Consider the following 27,327-nt stretch of genomic DNA (forward strand, 5'->3'; position numbering starts at 1 on the left):
ATCTGCAGTTAGAGATAAAGTTTGGGGTATTTCTCTTTTGAACTTTAGTCTTGCTTTTATATGGCAATTAAGATAAAACACATTTAATTATCTGCAAGTAAACTCTTAAGTGATTATTAATCATTTTATAACTTCAGCACAAAGATTATGCGGTATCTTCTGGTTGACAGATACTGGCAGGATGAATGAATTGGAAATACTAATATACTCTAGCCATAATATTTTGAGAATATGAAAGAATCTAGGTTTGTAAGAAAAAACACCATTTTTTATAAGAACAGCTGATAAATTGTTAAAAAAAAACATCAAAAAACAGTATGCAATGTCTTTAAAGTATGAAGAAGAGTTTGTGTGCTGGAAGGCTGGCCTGTTTTTCCCAGTTGAATAAGTTGAATTTAAAATAACCTGCTTCCTAAATGACTGTTCATTTGGGACACATTACCAACTCCATGGATGAATAATTTGTTATAACGAAGCTGAGAGCTGGAGACTTTCAGGATAGCGCACAGATCTCTGAGGAAAAATTAGATAATTTTTGTAAAATTTTTTTTTGGAAGTTCTCAGTCTCTGTTAGCTCCTGCTTGGAATGTGATGGCAGCTGGCGTATACATGTTTAGTACTTTTGAAAATTTGACTCAAATTTTATTTTTTAGATTGCTGTATGGCATAATGACCATGCATTATTCCATCTCTGAGCTAGTGCTGTTAGAAATTTCTATTCCACATATTGGACTGTTTGAATACTGAAATTGAAACACTTTTTCCTGCTTCCTCTTACTTGTGTATCTTAGAGTGGTTGCATTTACTGGTAGTCTCACCAAATATGAAGGCAGCCACTGAAGTCAAATTCTTCCTCTGTGAAGTGACTGTTTGTGGGAAAGAATGATTGTCAATTACTATTTCTTTCATAGCTGTCCATACTCTACAGGAAATAATTTAAATCAAGCATATTGTCACATTTGGACATCTCTCATAGCCACTCAGCATTGAGATACATTTTGTAAGATACATGTATTTGTAAGCCAATTCAAAAGAAGAAGGCTTAATGACTGGAATGTCTTATATTGCAGGATTCATGACAGCGTATGGAATAGGGAACTTCTGTAGACCTGCATTTTGTGTGTTGTTTCAATTCTTTTGATCCATTTGGTCAAAACATGGTATGATAAATCAGAACTTCTATAGGCATGTTAATATATATACTCTTAAAAGCAAAGTATTTTTTGATCAGTTGGCTTTGGGTCACAGAATCAAAGGCTTTACAATTTTGATCATGCAGATCTCTTTTACAGATGTTCTTTTTTAAGTGCATGGAAGTACAAGTAAATGTAGTGTTTCCCTTTGAAGTTGCTCCTTCCTTTTGTTATATTGATGTATTTTGGATTTCTTCTTCAAGCCTTAGCTTTTGACATTTCCAACTACTACTCTAGTCTTCTCATCTATCACAGGATATACAATACATCAGTTAACAGTGATTGTTTGATTTGCATATAAAGAGAAGTTTGCTTTCAGTAGTTTGTTATTTATAAGCCTGTCCAGTCTCCTTATGCTTACGTATAAAATACTTTAAACATTTAGCTTTGTATTATACTATTTTATTAAAGAAATTGACTGTGATTTGCATGATCAACTGCTTGAAGACTTGAATTTGAGTCCTAGGTACTTTATGGTCTTGGTGAGTCAGTTTGCATTCCTGCTTCCCTCCCTATTGTTTTCCAAAATTATAGTTTCAATCAAGTTATTTGATATTACTATGATTTTTTTTTTGTTAAAAATATCAAATGTTTGCTATAATGAGGAGTATAAAACCTCTGTAATTACTTGATTTCCCTAACAAATCTTCAGGGTTTTAGACCTTATCTTCTAAAAACTTGTTCTTTCTGTAAAGTGTATTTTCAGGTGAAACAATAGCATACGTAACATTAAACATGGTAAGTGACATAACATATAACATGGTGAGATACTACATCTACTGATAAACTGATCCTTGTAGAGACTGGAAAGGGTGTATAGAGAGTGCAAGACTGGAAGAATGAGTTTTAGAAATATTTAGCACTGTTTGAATGTGAATTGAAATACTCAAAAACTGAGCACAGTTTCTTGAAGTTTTGATCCTTTTTATCCATCCATAATAGCATAAATGCCAAAGTGCATCTATCTTAGAGTTTCTAAAGCAAAAGAAAGAAGGAAAACTGGATAGCTGAAGCACTGATTCTTACGGCTTGTAGTAGGATCAAGCCTGCAGTTTAAGAACTTAAGTACTTAGGCTGTGGCTGTGATTGACTTGTAAAAGTATTTGTCTTACCAGCCCTACAAGTTACCAATAAAACTGCCTGTATTTGTGCACTTAGCTTGCCCGAGTTGTGTAGTGAGATTCGTTGTTGTAAATCTCATCATCAAGGCTTAAGGTCAAGCATTTTGTTGTATGTTTTGCTGTATACTGAGAAATCTTGATCATAATTGTCATAGGGAAGAAGACAGAAGGTGCTAAGAAAAAGTATGTGGGAATAAGGAATGTAGGGGGGTAATGAAAAGGTCCAGAAGCTTTTGGATGTTTAATGATGTGCGTCATAAAATAGTACTAAGTCAATTTGAAGAGAGGAAACTGTTATCCTGTGTATCTTGGTTTCCAAATAGGTTCTGCCACGTTACTGTCATCGGATAAATGTTACTGTCTTGACAGCTTTCTTAGGATATAGATACATATCTTCTATTCTTACTGGTAACAGCTGAAGAAGTTACTGCTCAAATTGTTCTGCCTCTTTAGTCTGTCTTCTCTAGAAGTTAATGCTGCCTCCATTTTTTATGGAATTCCAGGGCTCATGTGATTGCTTCTAATCTATTTAGGTCAAAATAAGTCTGCTTAGAAGAGACTAGATACTCTAGTATTTTAAGCTTACTTGGTATTCTTTGAGAATGACAAGCGGCAGGGTCAGCTAATGAAGAACCGTATATTTATCCACTCAGTTACTGTGTGCTACTTTGAACTTTTACGTGAGAGAAATGTGATGTTTCTTACCTTTTTCTGAAGGATATGCTCTAATCTGGCAAAATTCCATCCCAAGGGATTATGGCCTGCATTGCTAAAACTCCTTTTCTGCTTTCAGCTGAATATTGTGATATTTGCTGCATCTAAAATTACTGTGTAATGATAAAGGTCTGCCATATTCCATTTTGGAGACTTCTTTATCTTGTAGAGGAAGAACAAAGAAAGTTGGTACTGAACGAAAGAACAAGTCTTATACAGGTGTAGGATTTATATTGCTTTTTACTTTGTGATAGCAGTATAACAGCAGATTCCAGATACTAGGCTCCAAAGAATGCCCAGATGTTTTATAATAACATAAAAAGAAATTTCACAGGCATTGGTATGATCAGTGTTCATTTGGTCAAAGGTCTGAATGTTAGAGAGGCAATGAAAACTCCTTTTGACCCTCAATATTGTATTTGAAAGGATTGCATGACTGCTGCAATTTCTAACATCTGTGATACCATGGGCATTCACTGGGAATGCCAGCGAGTTGACAAACTTAGTATTTGTCCAGGTACTTTTGTATAACCTGAACATCTGTTTTCTTGTTAGTGAAGTCAGCTCCTTATCCACAGGCAACCATGGATATAACTTACTCCTACTGTTCTGGGACCAGAATGGGACTGTTCTTAAAAAGAAAGCCCATGTCCGTTCTCAGAAAAACATTGATTTCCTCTTAACCACACTATGTTTTTTGGTTTTGTTTCCCCCCCCTTTCTTTCTCTTTGTATTTGTGAATTGATTCTTTAGAGAAGAAATCAGTTGTATGCATTAATGTACTGCTTTCAACACATCATAATGAATAAATATTATTTTATCAGTCCATTCAGTGAAAATGACCACTAACCTGACTATTAACTGCTGGGTCTCAGGTTGAATGCTCAATGCAAGCTTATTTTTCTAAATGGCAAAATCTGGCTCTCCTTTTTACTGTAGTAAAGCTGCTTCTGTTTGTAGCACTGTGTTGCTGGGAGACCAGCTAATTTTCATGGCGCATGTCAGTAGTGGTGAGTCAAATTATACATTTCATTGAGTATCTCTTTCCTTTGTTCATAAACTGTCTTCTTTGAGGGAAAAGAAAAAAAAATCTTTGGGGAGAACAGTATCCAAACCAGAAAAAATATTTTGATCTGGAACAAAAGGTCAAATTGTTCTGTTGATCACATGAGTTGCTTCCAGGGTCATCCCAGGGTGGCTGGTTGTCTGACTGAATTTATACTAGCGTAATAGTCAAGTCCAATCCAGACATGCAGGAGAATTCTAGATGAGGCATGTATTTCTCTTCAAATTGCCATTTCTCTTTTTCAAACTCCACAGTGCAAACTTCAGCATGTGGTATGACTTCATTTAGAGAAGAATAACAAAACAGACTGCGAGACTGTGAATTAGTAAACTATGTAGTCTTGATTCACAGCAGAGGCATACAATGGCTATTTTGGGGCTCTGTAAAAAATGCAGTCCTTTTTAAAATGGATTGTTACACAACTTGCATGTGGATTAGGACATACATTGAATTACAGTGCCTAAAAGTGGGTGTAAAGGGACACACACCTAAGAGAGAGAAATATTGCAAACAGAACTTCTGCACTGGCTAAAGAAGATGATAGTCCATTTCCTGACGTTCACATTCTACTCAGGTTTTTAGCAATGTTGTGTCTTACATCTTGCTTGAGACGCTTCTATAAAACGGTCTGTGTGTGTGTGTGTGTGTCTGAAGCCTGCTTGCTTAAACATACAAGTCATGTCAGCTGCAATGCGGCAGTGCTTGGTGCTAATGAGGTAAGCAGCCAGAGCGCTCGTCTGCTTGTTTTCTCATTCTCTGTACCGTTATGGCAATGCGAATTGGAAAAAAGGATTTGTATTGGATATGGCTCGGTTTGGGCCTTTTTATAGGTTCTATATGCTTTATAGGTTTTATATGGTTCTATGTCCTCATGAAGGTTGGGGTGCATATTTTTGCTTCCATTTGAGGATTCAAGTGGTTGCCCTGTTGTATTAAAGATAAGTTGTGAGATATATCCTGGGTGAGAGGAGAAGAGAAAACAGGAAGTACAGAGGAACCCTCTCCTCCCATTAATTTCGTCTCTCTCTGGGGAGTTACATCTGGCATTTCAGAAGCACAGAAATCCAGATGCACTGTGATTCTTCAGCCCACCTTCTTTCTTCTCTTAGGGTGCTGACAGCAGTGTGAACTGTGTATTTTACACTGCAGTCAGAAGTTTTACTTTGCACATGATAAGGCAGATAAAGTGAGTATCAGGTACTTCTTGTCTGTTCCCATCCTCAATTGCCAGACTGTCATCCTACAGCTTGAGGCCTTTCCAACCAGTCCTATCATACTGTCTTTCTTTCAAGTTAAGACTTTTCATCTTGTCCTTGTTTTTTTCAGAGGGATATACTGTAAAAATGCAGATTATGATTAAGTAATACACTGATCTTGGTAGCAAAGCTGGCTTTTCTTATTATTCCTGCTTCTATGGAGTGCTGCCCTCCCAGCTGTGCTGATAAAAATATTTCTGGGTATTTACTATCTAATATAAATCAGATTGTTAAAATGATCTGTATTTAAAAGAAAAAGACTGCTTTTTAAAAGTTGTATCTGATCTTATTCACTTCTGCAATATGTTATGTAATGTGATTCCACAAACAGTTGGACTAGTACGACTGGGAAGGGAAGGATATGAACTGTAGCATGTGGGCAACAAGTAGTGGTGAGAGACAGGAGCTTCCTGAGGTATTGTTACTGCTAAAGTGAATGCAGTGTGCAGCTAGACTCGGAGAAAGGGTGACGCATCAACAGCCTAAAATTAATCCTTCACCCAGGGAAGGAGCTCAGGATTGTGCTTCTTTCTAGGATGTGTTCTTTGGCTAGTTATAGTTTTAAGTGGCTTAAGTGCAGCATGTATGAAACAGTACAACTGATAAGATGCATTTTAAGGAGAATTTTGTGGTGTTTTAACAGTCACCATTGAAGTCCAGTATCTCTCTTGTGATCCTATATAGTGCAGTATTTCTTTGTATGTCTACCTTCTCCTGAAAATCTTGTAGTTGATTGGAATGGTTTTCCCTTCCTTCTGTAGGTCTCCGCGTGAATGGGGAGCTCATTACTGCTTACCCACAGGTAGTGGTTGTGCGTGTACCAACACCTTGGGTCCAGAGTGACAGCGATATCACAGTCCTTCGCCATCTAGAGAAGATGGGCTGTCGATTGATGAATCGTCCCCAAGCCATCCTCAACTGTGTCAACAAGTTCTGGACTTTCCAAGAACTTGCCGGTCACGGTGTGCCTCTTCCAGACACCTTTTCATATGGTAAGATTTAGGGATCAAAAGGAGAGTATAGTTGCCTACAATAATTTCTACTTTTACAATACAAAAGATATGAGTCAAGTTGTGGGATTCCTTAAAATTGAGTAGTGTTAGGATAGTACCACTGTAAATGTTTAGTAACTGGAGACAGAATTTAAAGTCAGGACACCCACGTTCTCTTTCTGGCTTTGTTGATTAGCTGTGATACCTCAGGAAGAGTGCTTTAGATGTACCCCAACATCCCAAGAACTACTTTTTGCTGGTACCCAAGCACTTTGAACTCTTTAAATAATCCTCTCTTCCAATTGCCTGAAACAACAGACAAGAACTAGATGTCCTAGGATACTATTAATTTCAAGACATCAATAAAATCTGAAAATAGATTAAACTTCTATATGAATAAAAATATCTGCAGGTACATTAAGTATTATAAAAGGATAGAAAGAATACAGGCTGTCATTTTTAACTACTAGCAATCATTTGGGATTTGGAGTAAAATTTCCTTTTAGAATAGTTAATAATTAATACTGTTTCTTGTTCATGCATCTGGAGTGTCTGGTCTCTAACAGTGCTAGATTAGAGGAACCATTTGTTTGTTCTGCTCTGATACTTTCTATCTTTTAATTGTAGTGTATTAAAGAATGGAAGATGCGTCTCAACCTTCCTTTCCTTATTGGGAAATAACTTCCCCCCCCTTTATATAGATGCAGCTATAGGATTTTGTAATGGGAACTTGCCAAAATACATTTCATGGGACAAATATTTCCATGAATTACTGTGAACAATAATTTGAGAATTCTTTCTTTATAAATTTAGTGATTCTAGTTCTTTGAGAAGGGAAGGGGTTTTTAATCCTTTGAGGAAAGGGAGACCAGGAATGATGGCATAATTAGAATATTTCTGTTCTTTCAAAACTCCCTGCCATTTCTTTTAATACTTTTCTATGGAATTTGACAGAAGCAAGACCTTTATTTATTTATTTATTTATTTTTGTGCAAGTATCAAATGATCAGTGAGAGCTGGCTTTGCCAAGAAAAACAGGATATGCTGAACTGCATGTTATTCTATGTCTAGCTTAAAAATCCATGACAAGGTAGTAGTAAATGCTGTTGGCCTTCTGACCTGTATCTTGACATGATTTCTGTGCTTTACTGCACATGATTTTGGAGGAATCTCATTATTTTCTCATGTGACTTTTTCTTCCTTATTACTCATTCTTCATTCATGTGAATGATGATTAAAAGCTACTTTCAAAGGCACTTACTTTTAAGGCACTTTAAATGCATTGAGACAGAGATTGAAGTACTGGTGCAGGAGGGAAAATGATATACAAGAAACTTAAGCATTGGAAAGTGGGAAAGTGGTGTAACAAGATTTGGGTTGTTGCAGCTTTCTGGATTATAACTTGTCTTAGTATTCCATGTTGCCTTCCTGGTTAGTAGTTTGGATGGAACAGTGGCTGTTCATGCTATTTTCCTGCTAGATATTTGCAAAGATATAAGAGATATAAAAGAGGTTTGATAAAAAGATTTGATAAAAGAGAGAAACTGAACAAGATGGTAGAATTGAGGTAGAATTGAGAATTGAGGTAGAATTGAATCTTTTGAGATTGTGGTCAGGAAGACTTTGTCAATTTGTATCTTCCATTTCTAAGGAAGTAAGAATTAGTATTTCACAGATTACAAATACCTTCAAAGTCTGACTCTGCTCCCTGACCAAGTTCCTCTTAACTGTTAGTTTCTTTTGCATTATCTAAGCTGGAATGGTGGGAGGAATATGTGGCAATTACATCCCCAATTTGGCCACACCAAATTGTTGGCACATAATGTTGTTGGTTTTCTTTTTGCCAGGTGGTCATGAGAATTTTGCCAAAATGATTGATGAGGCGGAAGTGCTGGAGTTTCCTATGGTGGTGAAGAACACACGAGGTCACCGAGGTGGGTATGAGGTCAGGGGTGAGGGCAAGGAGTATATGATTTTGAGCAGCACTCCTAAGATTTTAAGTTGCCAAGGAGTAATAGTTAAGAAGGTTAGGTGTTAGGTGTTGGACTTTTCTGTATGTCTAAATTCTACCAGCTTCCTACTTCTGAATGTTGAATAGTCTACAACACTGAGAAGCAATTTTAATAGAACCTAGTAACTCAGTTAAAGGATCTGGTCTTGCAGAAACAGAGGGCATAGGGATTCAAAATTATGGTGCATTGGTGAATTTAGTGAGGAGAGATCTGAACTGGAATACTGGAGGTCTTGCTTTAGAGATGTAGAGATGAGCCCATGTGGATTTTAGGCATATTTCTAAATAAGCAGAAGAGAGGAAGACTTAGTTTAGTGCGTCTTAATTTGCTTTTTCTTTCTACTTGACATTAACAAACCATAAATGAGAATTTATTTAAATCAGAATCCTAATTATAGACAAAATGGATCTAATTTTTTCAGAAAAATCTCTGATATAGTTGGTGATAACGCAACAGCTTCAGATAAAATTTTTCTAATGTCAGTCTTGATTTCAGTGTTATTTAATTGATATATTTTGCTATTAGGTAGTGATCTACTAAATAAAACCAGGTTTAAAATCAATTTCAGATGCACAGGAGATTGTACCTGTTTTAATTTACTTTAAAACCAGTTCAATCATGTTTTAAGTAAAAAGAGTCTTAAACTTAAAATTCAAGAGCACACACACCAGCAGAGTTACCTAAAAAGAGCACTTCTGCCTTCTTATTTTCTTAATCTGCTTGTTCTCACTCCAGGCTGTCGCCTCTCTTCTGCTGGTGCAAGTGTTTCTGAAGCCACATAGTAAATGAATTCAGGAACTGCTCTTGGCTAAATCTAATATGGTTATTTAAAGTTGGATTCATTTCCTATTTGAATTGTCATTTACTTCCACAAATCCATGTGCTAATATAATAGAAGTGTAAGAGCAAAAGGCTGTGGCAGAGGAAGATCAGGCCTGCTTCTTTTGGAAGTAATACCTGTTTAAATGCTCTTAAAATGCTTGTGGAGCTACAGTGTTAGGTTGGAAATTATCTAATTCAGCTTGCTGCAAAGTCAGTCTGATAAATGAGTAAGTATTTTGCAGCTAATGAATTTATTCTCTCTTTTTTTTTGCCAGAAATCATGAGAATCTCTGTTTTTAAGTTGTGCTTTAGAGCCCATTTAATCTCATGTGAAATTTATGCACAGTACCTAGCCTTGTATATTAAAACAATTGGGGAAACCTTTTCAGACGAGTTACAGGGCAGCCATTTGCAAATGGTATTTAAAAAACATGAGGCAATCATGGTTGTAGATGTTGCCTGCTGAATAAAAAAAAACGTGCTGTTTTAGGCCAGTTTAATGTGTAATTTACTGCTGTTGCAAATGTACCAGTCTTATTTTTGCTAAGATGCGATGGTGCTGCATAACTCTTAAGGACTGAGTAGTTCTTCTCCAAGGCATCGTTCTTCCCATCCTCATTTTAGGTATACAGTAAGATTATTAAGTGCCTGTAGGATGGCCATAGTTGGGTCTGAGAGAGAGCAAGTGAAAGTTCTTGTTTTCTTGTTGTGATCTTAAGACTACATTCTAATGCTCTACTTGTTACAAGAAACACAATGTTCCTCAAGCAGTGTTTTGTGTTCTGCAGACCTTAAATCCTGACAAAATAGAGCCTGTTCAAGTTGAACTTCGGAGCACTTGTTGGAATTTTTCCTGGCACATTATTTCTCTTAATTCTTCTGCTGCTGCATTTCTCTTCCCTTAGTTAAACTATGCAGTTTATCAATTGATTTTCATGTCTGTTGTCACTAAATTATGCTGCAATGTTAATTCTGCCACAGAATTTTGTTGCAGCTTCATTGCAAAACGTAAACCTAATATGACCCATTTCTTCTGTTAATTGCCCCTAACAGAGGGGAATAGCAGTTGAGAAACGTAGCTAATGAAGGAAGGGGATACCTTGATGTGAGGCTAGGAAAGAGATGTAAAATGACAAAGGGTATTTCAGGAATGCCTTTTCATCAATATTAGTAAAATTGAAAAAGGGCAGAGAGGAAGTCTTGTGGTGGGGGATGAAAACAACAGGTTTAAACACAAAAAGTCCCCAAGCAGTTTAGTGACAGAAAAAAACATTTTTTTTTTTTAAAAAAAAAAGGAGTTTTGTGCAGTTGGTTCTTGTGTGTCAAAATAGTAGGCTGTGGTTCCCAGTCTTCTTGGATGAATAAGGTGTGTGATTAACTTTCTGCTGTTCTTTTAGTATTTCTTCTGTTTTTCTCTTATTAGAGACCTCTCCTAAAAGAGACTGAAGTTACAGGTCACTTCCTTTATCTAAGAGCCATGTTGTTTGTATTTTAATACTTACTGGCTCCTCAATTCTTTCAGTACTTGAACACTTAGAAGCACTGAAGCAGTGGAACACTGATCAGTACAGAAGTATGTGTAAATAGGTATAAGCTACAGATGCAGCTTATACTAGTCAGTGTTTTTTTTACTTGTGCTGAATCAGCAAAGCAGATCGAATTGGTAGCTTCTTCCAAACCCGCAATGTTCTTTCTTCATACAGGCAAAGCTGTGTTCCTCGCACGCGACAAGCACCATTTGGCAGACCTGAGCCATTTGATCCGTCATGATGCCCCTTACTTATTTCAAAAATATGTTAAAGAGTCCCATGGCAAGGATGTACGTGTTATCGTAGTAGGAGGCCGTGTGGTGGGCACCATGCTCCGCTGCTCAACAGATGGGAGGATGCAGAGTAACTGCTCACTTGGTAGGAAAAGCATTATTTATAATTTTGATCAGAACTTGTGAATGCAGTGGGACTGAAATGGCAAACTCAGCTGAAATAAGCTGCACGATTTCTTTTGTATTTATTGTGCTTACAGTAGGAGATTTGCGGAGGAAGAAACAAGAGTGAAGATTAAGTGAAAGGGGTATTGAATGAACATGAAATGAGAAATAATCTGTCCTAAAGTGGACAAACACATAGGACAGACAAAGTGGAGGGGAAAGCTGTAAGAACATGCAAATAGAGCAAATGATGTGGTAGTGACAATGTCGTGCCAATGCCATGTTATTGTTGGTTTAGTCCTGTTAAGGAAGACGGAAAAAGAGACAGAGGAGGTAAAGGAGAGAGCCAGCTAGCAAATGATAATGTTAAGAGAGAAAACTATTGAAGGCAATCTGTCTTAAATATGAGTCCTTTCTTGGATTGCAGCTGCTGTGCTGGCTTCAGTCTGTCTGACTCCTCCCTGCATCTTTATTCCCCAAGACCACGTCTGAGAGGAAGAGGAAGTTACTGCATAGCTTGTAGTATGCTCAGAACTGAGTGGCTGCATAGTTTTTCTTTATTTTGAGTAAAAGTATCCTGAAAGGTTTCTCTGCTATTTTATTTTTTTTTTAACTTAAGTGTTGTAACAGATGAAGTCTGGGTAGGTCAATACTTTGACGATGGACTGTGAACTGAAGCAGCTGAGGTACAAACACAAATTTTCCAGCATTCTTGCTGCAGCGACAGTAACCTCTGACAGCAAGATGTGAGGTAAATGAGCAGATGGTAATGTCTTAAGCCCTCCCTCTCTTCCCCCACATGACATCTGCCAGAGCTGCAGTCTTATCAAGAACATTTTATTTAATTTTGCTGAAAGGTTTCTTTGAGAACTTAGAAATACACATTCATATATACATGCTCTACCTTACATGAAGAAACAAGAGCAATTTTATGTCAAGCTTTACTGTTCATTTTTCTTGCTTCTTATGCCATTTACACTATTAGTTTTCTGTAACAGGGAGGCTGAGCTTAAAAAAGGCAAACAAATGTACTTTACAGAATGAGAGGAGAGTTAAAATCGTTTTACACCACTGTTCTAAAGTAAGAAGGAAAAAATTTTTTGTCTCATAATTTGTTAAGGTCATCTTTTTAATATCCCAAGATCATACTGTATAACGATGTCCTTTTCTTGACTAAAAAGTCATCGCACACCATTTTTTTAACCAGTCAAAAAGTCCTCATAAAATGATTACTTTCAGCAGTTCAGAATCTTTTAAAATCCTGCTGGATCTTTAAGATCATTGGTAGTTTGTGTCAATCCCTTTCTGAATCATCTGCAGTATGCTTGCAGGTCTCTGGATTCCTTTGGAGCTTCTCAACCAAAAAGCAGCAGCCTGTAAAGAAGGAGGTCACCTGTGGCCAGCTCATAGACTGATTTTTTTTTTCACTTTTTACAGGTGGTGTAGGTATGATGTGCTCACTGAGTGAACAAGGCAAGCAATTGGCAGTCCAGGTGTCAAACATCCTGGGGATGGACGTGTGTGGCATTGACCTACTGATGAAGGACGACGGTTCATTCTACGTCTGCGAGGCCAATGCAAATGTAGGTTTCATTGCCTTTGACAAGGCTTGTAATCTAGATGTAGCTGGTATCATAGCGGACTATGCCGCTTCTCTACTTACCCCCGGTCGCTTGACGCGGCGCATGTCCTTGCTCTCTGTGGTGTCCACGGCAAGCGAGACTAGCGAGCCAGAGCTGGGCCCTCCAGCTAGTGCCGCTGTCGACAATATGAGTGCTAGCTCCAGCTCTGTCGACAGCGACCCTGAGACCACGGAGAGAGAGTTGCTCACCAAGCTCCCGGGGGCTCTATTTAACATGAACCAGCTATTAGCCAATGAGATCAAACTTCTTGTGGAGTGATGCCACATGTAAATACATAACCAACAAAACTCTCTTGTAAATCTTTTTTAAAAATTTCTTTTATTTTTATTTTTTAACCAACTTGCAATGCTGTTTATCAGGGAAGCTTAGAGAAATGGGGGGGAGTTCAATCAAAGGAGCAAGATAAAAAGGCATGTATTCTGTGATTACCCCTACTTTTTCGTCTTGCTTAAAATTGTTTCAATTCTTCAGCATCAATTTTCTAATCGAAGATGCTCAGTTCACAGCCTGAATGGAAATTTTATTTGGATGCTGCTTTGGTCCCCAAACTTATTGCAGTGCATGTGCATTCACAAGAAAGCATTGAAGTATGATTCACGCTTAAAATTTTTGGAAAGCTGTCTGGCAGCTCTCTAGAAAATTTTGTGAATCAATGCAGCAGTTAAGCCTCTTCTATCTCTGTAAGGCTCTTAGTTGCTGAGTGCCTCTAATTTCAGTGAGAGTTGAAAGTGTTTAATATCAGATATTTCAAAGTTCCTGGACACCTACTATTCTCACTCTAGTAAGTAGGAGGGGTAAGTTCGGCATCCTCTTAAAGTCATCCCTTTCCAACTTTGTAGAATATGGCCCTTTAAATGATAAGGCAGAGAGAATTGTCAGCTCACTGAACTTCAGTTTTCAGTACAGTTTATATCTGCTGCAGTCTTGGTATCAAGTGGCAGCCTTGTGTCCATATTTTATTTATAAGGCTTTTGAAGAAGTATTTTTAGTCTTTTTTTTTTCCTTCTTGTTTCAAATCCTGACTTTGGAAGTTATGTAGGGGAATTGGTCGTATTCTATTTGTGGTGAAAGTGGCACGTTTCGACTATTTTTTGCATGATTGGAGGAGATAAACAGCACTGTAATGTTTGGTGTACAAAATAATGTTTAATCCAATGTGAAAAAGAATTACACTAGTTTAAAACAAACGTGCATTGACTTGTATTTGTTAGTGTTTTAGTCTTTTTGAGAGAGATCTGCTATGTTACTGTTCCTTTTTTTAATACATGCTAGTCCAACACTCCCTTCTCTATGCCTGCATCTTTAACAGTGGCCAAAGTGAAAACACTGCAGACTATTTGGTAACGAAACACTGACTTAAAGCCTGTACATCTTTTTGGTTGTTTTTTCTTTTTTCTTTTTTTTCTTTTTTTTTTTGCTTTTGGGAGGGAAATGTGGTAGGGTGTGGAGGAGGGAAAAGTTGTTTGAAAGTGATTAGACATCTAGAGGTACTTTAGGTTAAAGCTGCAGTTCATGCAATACCAGTATTGCTAGGTTTATATTTTCCCCAGTGAAAATATTTAAAAACTGATGTTGGCAGAAATCCAAAGAATATATCCAGAGGAGAAAAACTCAGTTCTTAGCTTTGGGAAACATGCAGCAGATTTAAAAAAACAAAACAAAACAAAAACTCATCAGACAGAATTAAATATATATATATATATATATATATATATATATATTTACATATATATATAAAACACCTAGATCCATAAGAAATTAACAAATTGATTCTTGACCCTTACATGTGTATGGTTTGTGTGCACACACTTGTATGTGTTCTTGTATGTATGTTTGCTCTGCTTTATTTCCTTTTAGGTTTTTGCTGTTTAGCTCCTAATTTTTTTTTCCAGCCTGCCTGATTTCCATCGGTCCTTCTGGCTGCGCGTTTTATCATTAGCTTGATCTATTTTGGAAAACAGAAAACCAAAACAGAGATACTGACTTCATTTTTAAGTTGCTGTCTCTCCCTCCTCTTCCTCTTCCTCCTCACTCCTTCTCATTCTTTTCCCATATTTTGGGTTCATGAAGCCCTAGAACGAGATATATATATATATATATATATGTATATGTATATGTATATATATGTGTGTGCGTGTGTGTGTATATATATCTAAAAAAAATTAAATGTATGAAACCCCTCTTTTTAAATAACAAAAATGTCTACAGCTGAAAAATAATCTTGTGGAAATAGGGTCTGTTTGGAGGGGGGGTTGTCTGTGTGCAATGCTGCTGTTTTCTGGATACTTTAATGGAGCATGTCCCCTGTACCCTCTGAGGCACTGCCCACCTCTGTGGCCCCTCCTCACCTCTCTGCTGCTCTGCTGTTTTACCTTCACTTGGACCTTAAACACAATTCACGGACACTATGCAGAGAGTCTTCAAGAGGCAATAAACAGAACAGTATTAACCTGCTTTCATGGAGGTTTGATCATGCTTCTTTGTACAGTTTGGTTTTTTTATTTTAAAAGGAATGTAATAAAATGACTTCTTTTGTAGAATTAAATCTTATTATTAAAATCAAGTGAAAGGTTGATTGTTGGTGTTAAGCAGGTGAAGCAGACCAGCTGGTCCAGCAACCAAAGGCGCTTCAGCAGTCAGAGTATTTTCAGATGCTTTATTCCTGAGCCTTACAAGTGTATGTGTTGTAACAGAAAATTGCCAAGGTCTCTAACTTACCTGAAGAACTGCAAACACACACAAATTGAAAGCAACCTAATTTTCTAGTCATTGGGCAGTAAGCTGTCTCTTCAGAGGCTCTTCTCCTCCTTTTTTTATTTTTAACTGGTAGTTACCTCAACTCCTTGAGAGCCTGATAGAGATAATCCTTTTCTTTTCAGCTGTAGCGCACACTGAGAACCTGTGGAGTAACAGCAGGGAGTAAACATATGCTAGTTAATACAGTAGAAAATCTGTATTTCTATCACAGGAAATAACTTTTAGAGGAAAGAGCTGGTAACTGAACATTCTGGACTGTTCTTTCAATCCTCTTATTATTTCGTGGAGAAGTGCTATTGCAGGCATGAACTTAAAAATTCTGTCACCCTTTCAGAATGTCCTGCTTATATCTCAGGATACTAATATTTGCCATATAATACATACATATGGACTGTTTTGATAAGCAAACAGTGGATTGAAGGACTTTAGAGTTTGGCTCCCTTGTGTTCAGATGCTCCTGTGTGGATGGTGCTTCCTTTGCTAGTTTGGAGAAGAGTGTGTGCAGAGGTTAGGGAGGAAGAGAAGGATTTGAAACATCGCATACATGCATTGGGATATTAGGTGTTAATACTGCTTAGGAAAGCCTTACTTGAGGATTCATTGATACAAATGGACACGCTTGTCTGATATATTTACTCCCTACTTATTCAGTGCTCCTGAAATAGTGAGATGTGTAGAGGTTGTGTTGGGGGGAGGGTTTCTTGTCTTTACTTTCAAAAAAAAAAAAAAAAAAAAAAAAAAAAAAAAAAAACCCAAACAAAACAAAACAGTGTGTGGTAACCAGGAAATGTTTTCCATTGAATGTGAACTTTACAGACATCAGCTTTATATATTTTATTTCCTTTAGTTCCATATGCTGAAAAACACATGCTAAACTTTCATATAGTTACACTAACTGTGTATTTAGGTTTGAAAGCTTATGTTGGAAAAGTAGGCAACCTAACACTGGGTTTAAATAGTACTAATACAGCTGATGGTGATAAACTTATTTTTGTATTTTTTAATATTTGACGGAGACATTTAGAAACTCGCATTTTCAAAAACAAGTTTCTTAAACTAAATCTAATGGAATATTGGTGTTTGTAACAGTGGAGATTCTCTTTTGTTCAACTTAATATGTTTATAATTTGTGTCTTACTGTGTCAATATATACATTGTATCTTAAGCTCTGTATTTGATACTTTAATGTGTTTTATAAAAACTCCTCTTCTTGGAATGCTACAACACCTCATCCATAACACAACGGAAGGCCAACACTTGATGCATATGTGGACTGTAATATTTTTGTCCTGAGCTAATGGTTGCTTTTGGAGGGTTTTCTTCAATTCACATGCTATCTTTCATGTGTGATACTCAGGAAGTAACCACTGGAACTTCTATGTATGTCAGACACAAAGGAGACGCTTCTTCAGATACTGTACTGGACATCAAAATCCTACAGATGAAATCAGTGACATTTTGATAAATCGTTTTTCCCCCTAATTGCAAAAAAAAGTCAGTTAAATATGTAAGGGATCTTAAGGGCTTAGAGAGACTTTGTGAAAGGAAGTTGCATGTACAGTATCTTTTTCATGGCTCACTCTTTTTGAGAAGGTTTATGGGCTATATGGCTGGTGTGAGACAAACGACCCACTCCTGTTCTCTCTATGGAATTGTAGGTGCTCCAACAGGTAACCTCTGTTGCTACTGTTTTTTTTTTTTTTTTTTTCATTTTTGATTTTTTTTCACTGTTCTAGGAGTTGTTTTAAACTGTAACACTGCAGGGTTTATAACCAGGTGTTTGCTGCCTTTTCCTTTATTTCCTTTATTTTATTTTATTTTTTTAAGTCTCTCTTAACCTTTGAGGGTGACTTTTGGAGCACTCTGATGGAGGATCTTGGCCTGCTGTTGGAAATTTCCAAGACTCTCGTATTTCCACTTCAAGCTGAAAAGTTTTATTTTGTTTATTTGTTTAAACTGATATCTCAAAATTGATGCGTGGATTTCGGGTGGGTATTGTTATTGCTCTATTTTGTGTGACTTCTCTCCCTTTTTTTACAGAAATGGGTTCTAACAGTTCACACTTTCTCACTGTTCTTTGCAAAACTTTTCAGGAGCCAAAAAAGTCAAACAATCCAGAGAAAACCTTCCCTTCTCCCCTTTCTGATGGCGAGAGTGAGAACTTATGAAAAGTCCTTGAGAGTGTTCCTTCCTAAACTTTTCCCCCCAGTAATGCAAGCGAGTAAAATGGTAAACGCAGCAGTTTGACATCCAAAACCGACCTGTCGTCAGGTAAATTGACTCTTTTCTGATCTTATTGTAACCTTCATAAGTTTGCTAACTTGTCTGCTTTCCTTTCTTCCCATTTGCCCCATCAGTTCATTCTGGTGAAACTTCTCAAGTGATTTCTTTAATATTTAGAAAAAATACTACTACTCTTCTTTATTTCCCATCTTTATATATACTGACCTGTAAGAAATCTGTTAATGTCCTTTACTTTGCTCAGGTGAAAGAAGAATGAGGGTAGATTAAAAGGCATCTGATGTAGATATATGGGAAATTAGTTTTCTAATGTATTAATTCCATCTCTTTGTTACCATTTTTAAATTAAGTTTCCTTCCAGTGTACTATTTTAGTTCAGATTTTTGAAAGATCTGATACTTCCCAGTTGCAAAGTGAGCATAAAATTTATCTGCATCAATTAGGAGTTGGCAAGTGTGGAAGACTAGCGCCAAGGTTAAATTAAATCTAATAAAATTTCATAGAGCAGGATCCTGTAAAGAGGACAGATGGGAGAATATCTGTGCTGAAGAAAACAACTGTGGGGCTGATTTTGTCTTTTAGGGGGGTGTTCTAGGTTGCCTTCACTGCTCTATCTAAGTACTTGCATACTTTGTCCTTCTCTAGTACCTCCCTCCCTTGATCTCAAACCATTTTAAAGGTATTGGGAACTTGCATTTTCTACTTCCTTTAAGGAGGAGAAGCTGTGTTTTACACACAGAATCTGAGGTAGACAGAGAGAAATATCAGATGATTGGAATACCATTCAAAACAAGAATATGAAACTTCAGCCAGACTTAAAAATTTTGCGGTATTTTATTTCCCAGTACATGTGTAAATAATTAGCACTGGTTTCAGATTTTTTCTGTGTGCATTAGTAACTCTTCTAGAACATCATAAAATACTTTTTCTGTTTGTAATCTCTATTTTCCTGGAATGCAGCAAATTTGCCAGCAATGCCATAAAGTGCAGCTTCAAATTAGGGTGGAACGGAAATTTTTTAGAGCCAAATTTTGCTCTCAATTACACTGAGATAAACCTGGAATCACTCTATAAAAGTCAGTGGAGTGATATCCAATTTCACTGGTATAATTGAGTGTATAATTTGTATCTTTAATTTTACTTGCAAGATAATTTTACAGACCTGTTAAACTTATATTTCCAATGCTTTTTCCTTTCAGACACACCCACTACTTGCGTCTCAGCACTGGGCAGGCCTATACCTTTATTTCTGTATATATTTGTGCAACAACTGCTATAGGACACGGGTGTAACGCTTTCAGGCATGTGGTTGGGTGTCTTTTTGGAGGAGAGATTTGTGGGTTTGTAATAAAATCTAAAAAAGGAATTTCTTTTCCTTGGATAAGTTGAACAGATTGATATTGGCTCAAAGTTCTGCATCTCGTATCTGATTTCATATGTATTATTTAAAAATTTTCTTGAAGGTAGAAAATACTAGTGTTCTACAGTGTCTGCAAGCAAGCTTTGGTGGAGAAAGTAGATTAAAATTTACTGCAGAAGTTACTGCTTTAATCTTCTTTAATATTGATTGAAAGATGGCTTTACAGATCATGCTTCTTCCTCTTTCCTGGAGTGGCTTTCAAAGCTGAGTGTTGATCTTGATTGTGCCCTGTGCTTTGCATAGTGTGTGGGGAAACATAGTACAACTTGAATAAGCCGTAACATCATAGGCAAAGGATGATGATTATGTGAGTGCTGAACAAGAACTTCTGTATGCCCTTCTGCTGCAACAGAATAATAAATCTGGTAGGTGGCAGCAGTAGCAGAAGAAACTCATGTGGCTGTGACCTGAGAGACCTACAGTACGGGGAGAAATGGATTGCAAAATGGTAACTGAAGTAAGGGGGACAGAGGAGAGAGGCAGAGTCCATGAACTGTACCTTTGAACGGTGAGTCTAATTTACTGAATGCTAACCATCAAAAGGCTAGCTGTAATACTGTAGACACATTGATCTGTATGATTTAGTGTCTGATTACCTTATGTCCCAGTTATGATCTTTGTTGGAACATTCTGGAATATTCTTTGCCCACTGCCTCTATAAGGCACAGTATGCCTCAGAAACGTCTCTAAAATTACCAGATCTTAGACTAGTGGAAAGTAGGAAAGGCTGGAAGGAATTCACCTTGTCCATCCATCTCTCTGCTCCACAGGAAGATTAGTCCTAGTTATGCTATTTATTACATGTTTGTTTTAACCTCTTCTGAAAAACAAGGAATAAATGGGGAGGATTATGCAGTCGGCCTAGGCTGTCTTTCTCTATGCTCATAATGGAATTTTATTTTATGAGGAGAAGAAATGTCCTTATTTCCGGCCAGTGGTCAAGTCTGTGGGCTGAGAGGGTGTCTGTTGCTTTTTTTGTCCTATTGTACAACTTTTAAGGCTGTTCTCACATGTATTTCTCTTGCACACAAATCTCATTTGAAATATTCTTGAGTATTTTACCACAGTACTACTTGGTAACAACTGACATGACATGGATGTATACTTAAATTAATATAATGTTTCATCTCAAATGTAGTTTCCTTTGCATCTAAACCTGGTTCCCCTTTGAATATGAATTATCCTAGTATTGTCAACATTCATTCTTTTTGTGCATAGAGCATAGTTTACAAATACATGTATAAGCAGTCAGTTTTATGCTGTAGTGACACTTTAAGAAATCAGAATTTTCACATGGTACGTGATGGTCACTCGAGATTTAAGTACAACAGCAGGGATCCACTAACAAATGAGTAGACTTGGCTTAAGACTCAATCATACCATGAACCATTCTAATTTTGTCCAGTAGGGTGCAGTGATGCACATTTATGTAAATGAGTCGGGCGTTCCCCCCCGACCCCCCCCCCCCCGGTGTGATTAGATTTTTTTTTTTTTTTTTTAATCTCTTTGAGGCTTCTTTCTCTGTTTCTGAATCCTGGCTACTTTTCGATTTAGGATGTGTTAATTTAACTAGTCATTTCAGTGACTACAAAGTACAGAAGATAAATTGCTTCTAAGTTAGTACCAGTCGTTAACCCACTATAACATAGTGAAAAGGATTTGTGAACTCTTCTAATTATTTGAGATGATTAAGTGTCTTTACAAAACATTACACTGAAACAAAGTTTTTTTAAAAAATGTTACAGCATTTTTATTAAAGGAGGAGGAGAGAAAATCAGTACAGGTACAAAGGAAAAATGCAAAATGTCTGCAGGCAACCTCAATGTGGTCAGTTCCAAATTAAGTCATATTAAGTAAAAGCTCTAGTCTGGGAAAAGCAAAAAAAGCAGTTCCATTTCCCCCTTGTGTGGCTTTTATGCAGGTGCTAATTACTATGTTAGAATATTTATAGAGGACTACATAGATTATTTGAGCTATAGTTGCGTTAGAACTATAGTAACAGTAATGGACAGTATTCTTTTTAGAGGTCTCATATATCTCAAGATTGAAAAAACGTTCAAAGCACCAACAGTCAGAATTGTGTTCAAAAATGGAGAAAAAGCAGCATATGCAGAGCATATAGTATTTTTGACTTATGGTTAACAGCCAGTAGTTTCAATCATCACATCAATTATCTAGACATAGAATTAATTATTGCATGAATGATTAGAACATTCCATAGTAATGATACCTCCATTTTAAGTCAGTCTCTTCCTTCTAGAGATTGAAGTGCTGACATTAGGACAGTCTTTCTGAAAAGAGGAAAATGGAAGAGAACAGCAGGATATGGAATCAGTGATGAACAATCTGACATGGCAAGTTTGAATCTGGGTCAGTTAAAATGCAGAGAAATACAACAGTGTAGATTGAGAAGAAGTTAGCTGTTTGTAGTCACAGTATATACCAGTATACATAACAACAGAGTGGCTTTTGTATTTTCATAAAAGAATTTGTAGTTCACTTTACAGCTGAATTAATTACAGTTCATTAATTACAAATGCTGTTCCTTTTAGTTATCTGGGTAGTCATATTAAAGTCAGGAAGAACACTTACACATCACAACTAAGCTGAGTTTGAGCTTTGATATTCAAGCCACTAAATCTTCTCTACATACCATTTTGGACTACAGAAAACTGATTTGCTTTTCTTAGTTACTCTTCACTTTTCCTACAGCTTTTAAAAGTAATATCTGGACTATAGACTGAAAATTCCTGCCTTGAGTTACTGCAAAGTGAAAGAAGTTCAAATACGTGAAGTGAAAAATATTTTATGCAGAGAGAGACTTGAAAAGAATCTTGTTAAACAGAGCAATGAGCAAAAATTACTTGGGCAGTGAGACCCATACAGAAAGTTTTTAAATGCAGTCGATGGGAAAGTGAAAGAAAGAAAGCAGCTTGTGGTAGTAAAAGCAAAGAAATCTGGGCATGTGTCAAGTCTATCAGCAGAGATGGAGATGAGGCAGTAAAACAGCTCTTGCTGTCTTCAGTATTTCCTGCTTTCTTCTGTATGGAAGAAATCTTACCAGACTTTCTGTACATAGTATGTGCTAGTCATGCTAGCCTTCAGGGACTAGGTATCACGGAAGAAAGCTGAATATTGGCATAGAAATGGGGTAGAGTAGGTAAACTAGTTGTACTTGCCTACAAGATTGGATGGTCATACGGGTTAAAATGTTGATGTGCTTAGCTTAGATGATTAATACTGTGAAAAAGAGTTGGTTATCTGATCTCAAGTACTGGCCTGCTTACCCAGACCCATCTATAATCTTCTGCTAAGCAATTTTTAGAAGTCATACAGAGATGGAGAGGCACAGAAATGTTTGTAAGCCTTTCTAATGAGAAAGGGAGCCATTTTAGGTGACTTCAGGAAAGCTTTTTTGAGAGTAAGACGAGCAGGGATTAGAGTACTCTCTCAGTTCCTCCACATTTTTACATGTGATTGTCAATAATGTTACTGTCATAATGTGACTGCCATAATGTTACTTTTTTTCTACTAGATGTGACATAGCAATGCATTCTGTTTACTGCAACTGTGATCTGGTAGAGTTTCGGAAGAGGTGGGCAGAATATTTTCCTTCCTTTTTCATAGACTTACAAGTAAGGGCAAAGGTTATGTATTCAAAAGAAAAGATGGGCTTCAACTCCTCACTCTGTAATGGAGAAGACATTATGAATTAAGCAGATACAAAAGGTAGCATTTAGACTGTATTTGGCAGGACATTATCAGGGTATTTCCAGGTATTTCTCTTTCGTTCCATTTAGAAATCTTCTCTCCTTCCTTTCTAGAACCTTAAGTAGAACGTGAATCTGCCGTAAGGAAGAGAAGATGGTTTCTCATACTGGATCAAATTTAAGCTTTTAAGGGATATAAGAAGGCAGTGTAAGTGTTACTAGAATATACAGGGTCTGTATGGTACTGTGTCAGCTCATTAAGCTCTATCTGGTGTGGCAGGGAAGGACTCATAAAAAGACTTAGGTAGATTTCTGTGTGTCTGTGTTGTCTGCTTATTAATGGAGGCAGTTTGCTACTTGCAATTGCATATGTTAATCTGTCTTGGTAACAGATCTTTTTTCTTGGTTTGGAATGTATTTGGGGAGTTACATACATCACTGTCCATTCCTATAGGAGGCAAACTGGTTAAGGGAAATCAGTCAGAGTACATAGGATCTGAAAGACTAATTACATGCAAAGTCTGATCTCAACTGGGCACCCGTTGATGTTGCTGGGGAGAGGGATTTTGGGGTCCTTTCTAGTAAAAGGACAGGAAGAAACATTTGAGAAAAGACTTTGAAAGTGTTGCATACATTTACATCTTTTGTAGCTGTTTCTTTTTGATTTAAGAACTCTTTGATGTGCTTCTGAATGTGTGTCTTTTAAAAAGAACATTGGCTGTGGAAATACCTCTGGTTCCTAAGGCTGAAGTCAGTTGTAGAGGAGGAATAGGCTTAGGTTGCCAAGCTGACAGCTATCAGCTGTGCTAATCTGAACTTTGGTTAGATGAGGGTGGATGTTTGTGATCCATCACAAATTTTGCTGGTCTGTATATTTTTATTATGATACATACAGTACTAACAAATGTTTTTTGTCAACTACTATACTATATAGCAGTCAGTGAAAAAAATGTGGTTGCTTTTGCTTGACAGTGGACTTTTTATTTCTCTTGTAGTGCTGTATGTTTGTCTCCAAGTGCAGGTACAATATTTTACTAAGTAATCTATAGATTACCATGATATAGCTTTATAAGATAAGGACTACATTTTGTCTTGAACAGATTGCAATATAATTGAGGTATCCTTTTAACATAGGAATAGAAAAGGTACGGAATGTTATTAAACTTGGTTGGAATTTTTCCAAATAAAGTATTATAATCAGAAAATGATAATTTATCAGATTCATAAGTTTTAGGGATATGTATTATTTCCAGAATTTACTGGGAAAATCTCCCTAATGCAAAATGTTACTTCTTACGAGCAAGGGAGGAAAAATCTGTATTAGATTAGTTCGTAAGCCGACTGTTGCTAGCTCTTTTGCCAGTCACTCGGTTTTTCTTTGCAGACTTTCTGTTTTGGTAGAAGTAATGATACTGAGCTCCCTTAACGCTTAGTTTATTAGGGTTGAAAAGTATTTACATTTTGTTTAGGAAAGAGATAGTGAGATAAACTGGGGGTACAATATTACATGAATAAAACAGGGAGGTGCCATGAAGCAGAGAGAAGAGGCTGAGTAGTAGCTGTGTACACCTTCAGCTCTGTCTTCTCTGTGCAGTGAAAGGCCAGGAGACAAGATGAAACTCTTGGTTATACCGTTGTGGGGAATGGGAATGTGATGTTCACTCTTCGTGCAGCTGTAAAGATTTCATATCTGGTGTTATTTGGTATGATTTGTCCAAGGACATGTATATGGAGTTTCTTGTCCTCACTACTATTGTACAAAGCACTGTCAGTACCATTTTCTGATGGATTCTATCTGTTTGGTGGTATTGTTTATTATGCACTTGTATGATATTTTAGGAGATTCAAGAGGAAATTTGGGATGCTTGTGTTTTATTCTCCCCATGTATTTAACAAGGACAACAGAAACAGCACATGTTCTAGTTACTCTCTCCACCCATCTCTACAGCAATGTATGGGAGAAGTAGCCCAAATATAATGTGGTGATGGAATTGTTTGTCCCTGCCTGAATACCAGAAATGTTTGCTTCCCAAGTGGCAGATATTGAAGTTTTATCAGTAAAAGAACTAGGCAGAAAGGTTGCAGTTTGAGTTTGCTAAACTTTTACACAAATTTTCCTCCACATGAAATATTTCCACAGGAATGTAATGCTTGTGAAAGATGCTGGATCAACACTTGCAGAGGTTGAACTCCTCTACCCACAGGAAAGGTAACAGGAACTAAGTTTCACCTTTAGAATACAACCGTCACTGCATCTCACTCCTTGACCTGGAAAAGCTTTTCCAAAGTCAGAAGAGGAGTTTGGTATCCATGGCTCAGCCCTTGATGCATCTATCAAGGTATCCTTGATACAGCTATCAAGGAAGCCAGTTAGATGCCAGTTACAGAGTTCTTTTTTTATATGATGCTTGCTTGAATTTTGGATGTTACTATTTTCAGGACAAAGACTGACTTTTTTAATGGTTTGTTTCTCTAGGTTTTTGTACATCAGCAGGAGATCTTCCCTCTTACGGGGACGCTTCTCTCTTGATAATGCCCCTTTCACAGTGAAAGGAAGAAGGGATGGATCAGCAGCAATGTGAAGTGAGGTGATGTCCAGACTTGGGATTAACAGTCATAATGAATAGTGTCTTGCTAACATGGAGAACCAAATAAAAGAATTGTGAATTCTAATTCATGTGAGTGTGAGGTTCTTTTTACTATCTTCCGATACAGCTAAGCCAGAAAAGTAAAACCTGCTGAATTGTCTCCATCTTATTATCCCTTTTTTCTTTTCTCTCCAGCAATTTCATTCTGAAGAATTCCAAAAAGCTTTATACTTGCATCAGTAATTTTCCCAAATGCTGTGGTAACCCATTATCAGGCCTTCAGTTTTTTTAGAGTCATGTTATTATTTAACCAAAGATACAGAGAAAACAAATCTTTCTTTCAGAATTTTAAAAGGAAAAGCGTGGTATACTTTAGTGTGATTACATAGCTTGTAGTATGTGTGCTTGCAGCTTTGCTTAGTGCTAGAAACATAACTATTCCTCTTTTTTACTGTTTCTCTAAGCAGGGAACTATTCTCTTCTTTATCAGGGATTCTATAAACTATTAGATAATGTGCATTTGGATTTTGGAGTCATATTGGGAAGGCTAGTTACTGTCATGGTCATGCCAGTTATTACAATACATTTTTTCTGAAGAAGGCTAATCTTTAAAACCATGGTGCATCAATCTTGCATGTACTTAATACATCTCTTTGGTTTGTTATTAGTAAAATACTATATATATGAAGAGTTAGAAATCTACAGAAATTAGTTTTACAATGTGACATCTTGAAATTTGTATTATAAAAGTGAAGCGTTAAACTAGAGAAGCAAGATACAAATTATCAATAAACATCTCATATTCTTGACAAGACGGAATATTCAATGTCCTTGAAATCCTTTCCTTGCATCCTTTAAAACCAGGCTATATATAATAATAGTTTGGCAAAATTAAAGTTTAAAACAGAGATTGAATCATCTGTGCTGAAATTGAAGTGGACAAAACAGAGCCAAATGTGCGACCAGGCTTTTAGATTAGATTGCATCACACCTGTCTGAAAACTATCACAGTTGAGGGAAGAATATTATTATAACACATTTCGTGCGGGAAGTGCCCATGAAGTGAAGGCAAATGAATGAAGAAATTAGTTTTGCAGTACTCTTTAGGCCAAGAGTGTAGCAAGAGTCAGGATATTATTTTATCTTTGTAAGAATTTACACAGTTGTGTCATCTACATGATAACTGAACCACTAATGTGTTGTAGGAATAACAAAAGCAAACAATTTAATCTTCACATTTCCAAGGAGGTGTTCTAATCCAAAAAAGAGGGAGGTTTAGTGCTATTTTACAAATGTCTTACTGAGACATCATCTAGAAAGCTGCAGACGATTCTGCTTGTTCAAATTTGAAATGGAATTCCTCACAATGGGACACGTCTTCTAGGCTAATGGTTTCTTCTCTAATATTATAGGAAACATTACAGGAGCTTGTATTATGAAACTTATCACAGTATGAAGGTTGCTACTGAAGAAGATTCCACGTGGTGGTATTAATATTTTTATTCCTGCTTTCTGTAGGCTTGTTTTGATTATTTACATGTTAGTGGAAACTAGGAGTGTGACTGATGCTGTGTTTTTAGCTACATCTTTCCTCCAATATCTGCAGTTTGTGGTTAGTTGTGTTGCAAATGTGTATCACAAACCTTATCTCTGATAGCATATAGTAAGCTGCTAAATGATTGCCTTGGTAGATTTGTGGGCATTTTATCTGTTACAGTTCAGTGATTTAAGAGTTTGCTGATGTATATACTAATGCTTCCATATGTCCTTTTTTTTCCTTTTTCCTTGGTATTTAATGGAATAAAAATGGACTGAGAACCTTTTAAATTATTTCTTACAGTTTCATACATACCCTCTTACTAACA

The 27,327-nt window shown here is 36.8% G+C and overlaps 1 protein-coding gene across 8 annotated transcripts in view; it reads left to right on the forward strand.

Moving 5' to 3' along the window:
* RIMKLB (ribosomal modification protein rimK like family member B) overlaps positions 1-25,551 on the forward strand; it is a 57,127-nt gene extending 31,576 nt beyond the window's left edge. For 3 of the 8 annotated variants that reach the window (XM_062593583.1, XM_062593600.1, XM_062593593.1), the window contains exons 4-7: positions 6,112-6,342; positions 8,190-8,276; positions 10,880-11,083; positions 12,541-14,419. In XM_062593583.1, coding sequence (XP_062449567.1) covers positions 6,112-6,342; positions 8,190-8,276; positions 10,880-11,083; positions 12,541-13,004 — 986 coding nt within the window. In that variant the 3' untranslated portion in view covers positions 13,005-14,419. Of the gene's footprint in view, positions 1-6,111; positions 6,343-8,189; positions 8,277-10,879; positions 11,084-12,540; positions 14,420-17,543; positions 17,775-19,516; positions 19,552-25,014 lie in introns of those variants that run through there. The other 5 variants (XR_009960593.1, XR_009960587.1, XM_062593607.1 and 2 more) reach the window with 5 other exon arrangements.
* Positions 25,552-27,327: the final 1,776 nt, after the last annotated feature.

This window comes from Rhea pennata, chromosome 1 (genome assembly GCF_028389875.1).
Source record: "Rhea pennata isolate bPtePen1 chromosome 1, bPtePen1.pri, whole genome shotgun sequence".
Classification (NCBI taxonomy): domain Eukaryota; kingdom Metazoa; phylum Chordata; class Aves; order Rheiformes; family Rheidae; genus Rhea; species Rhea pennata.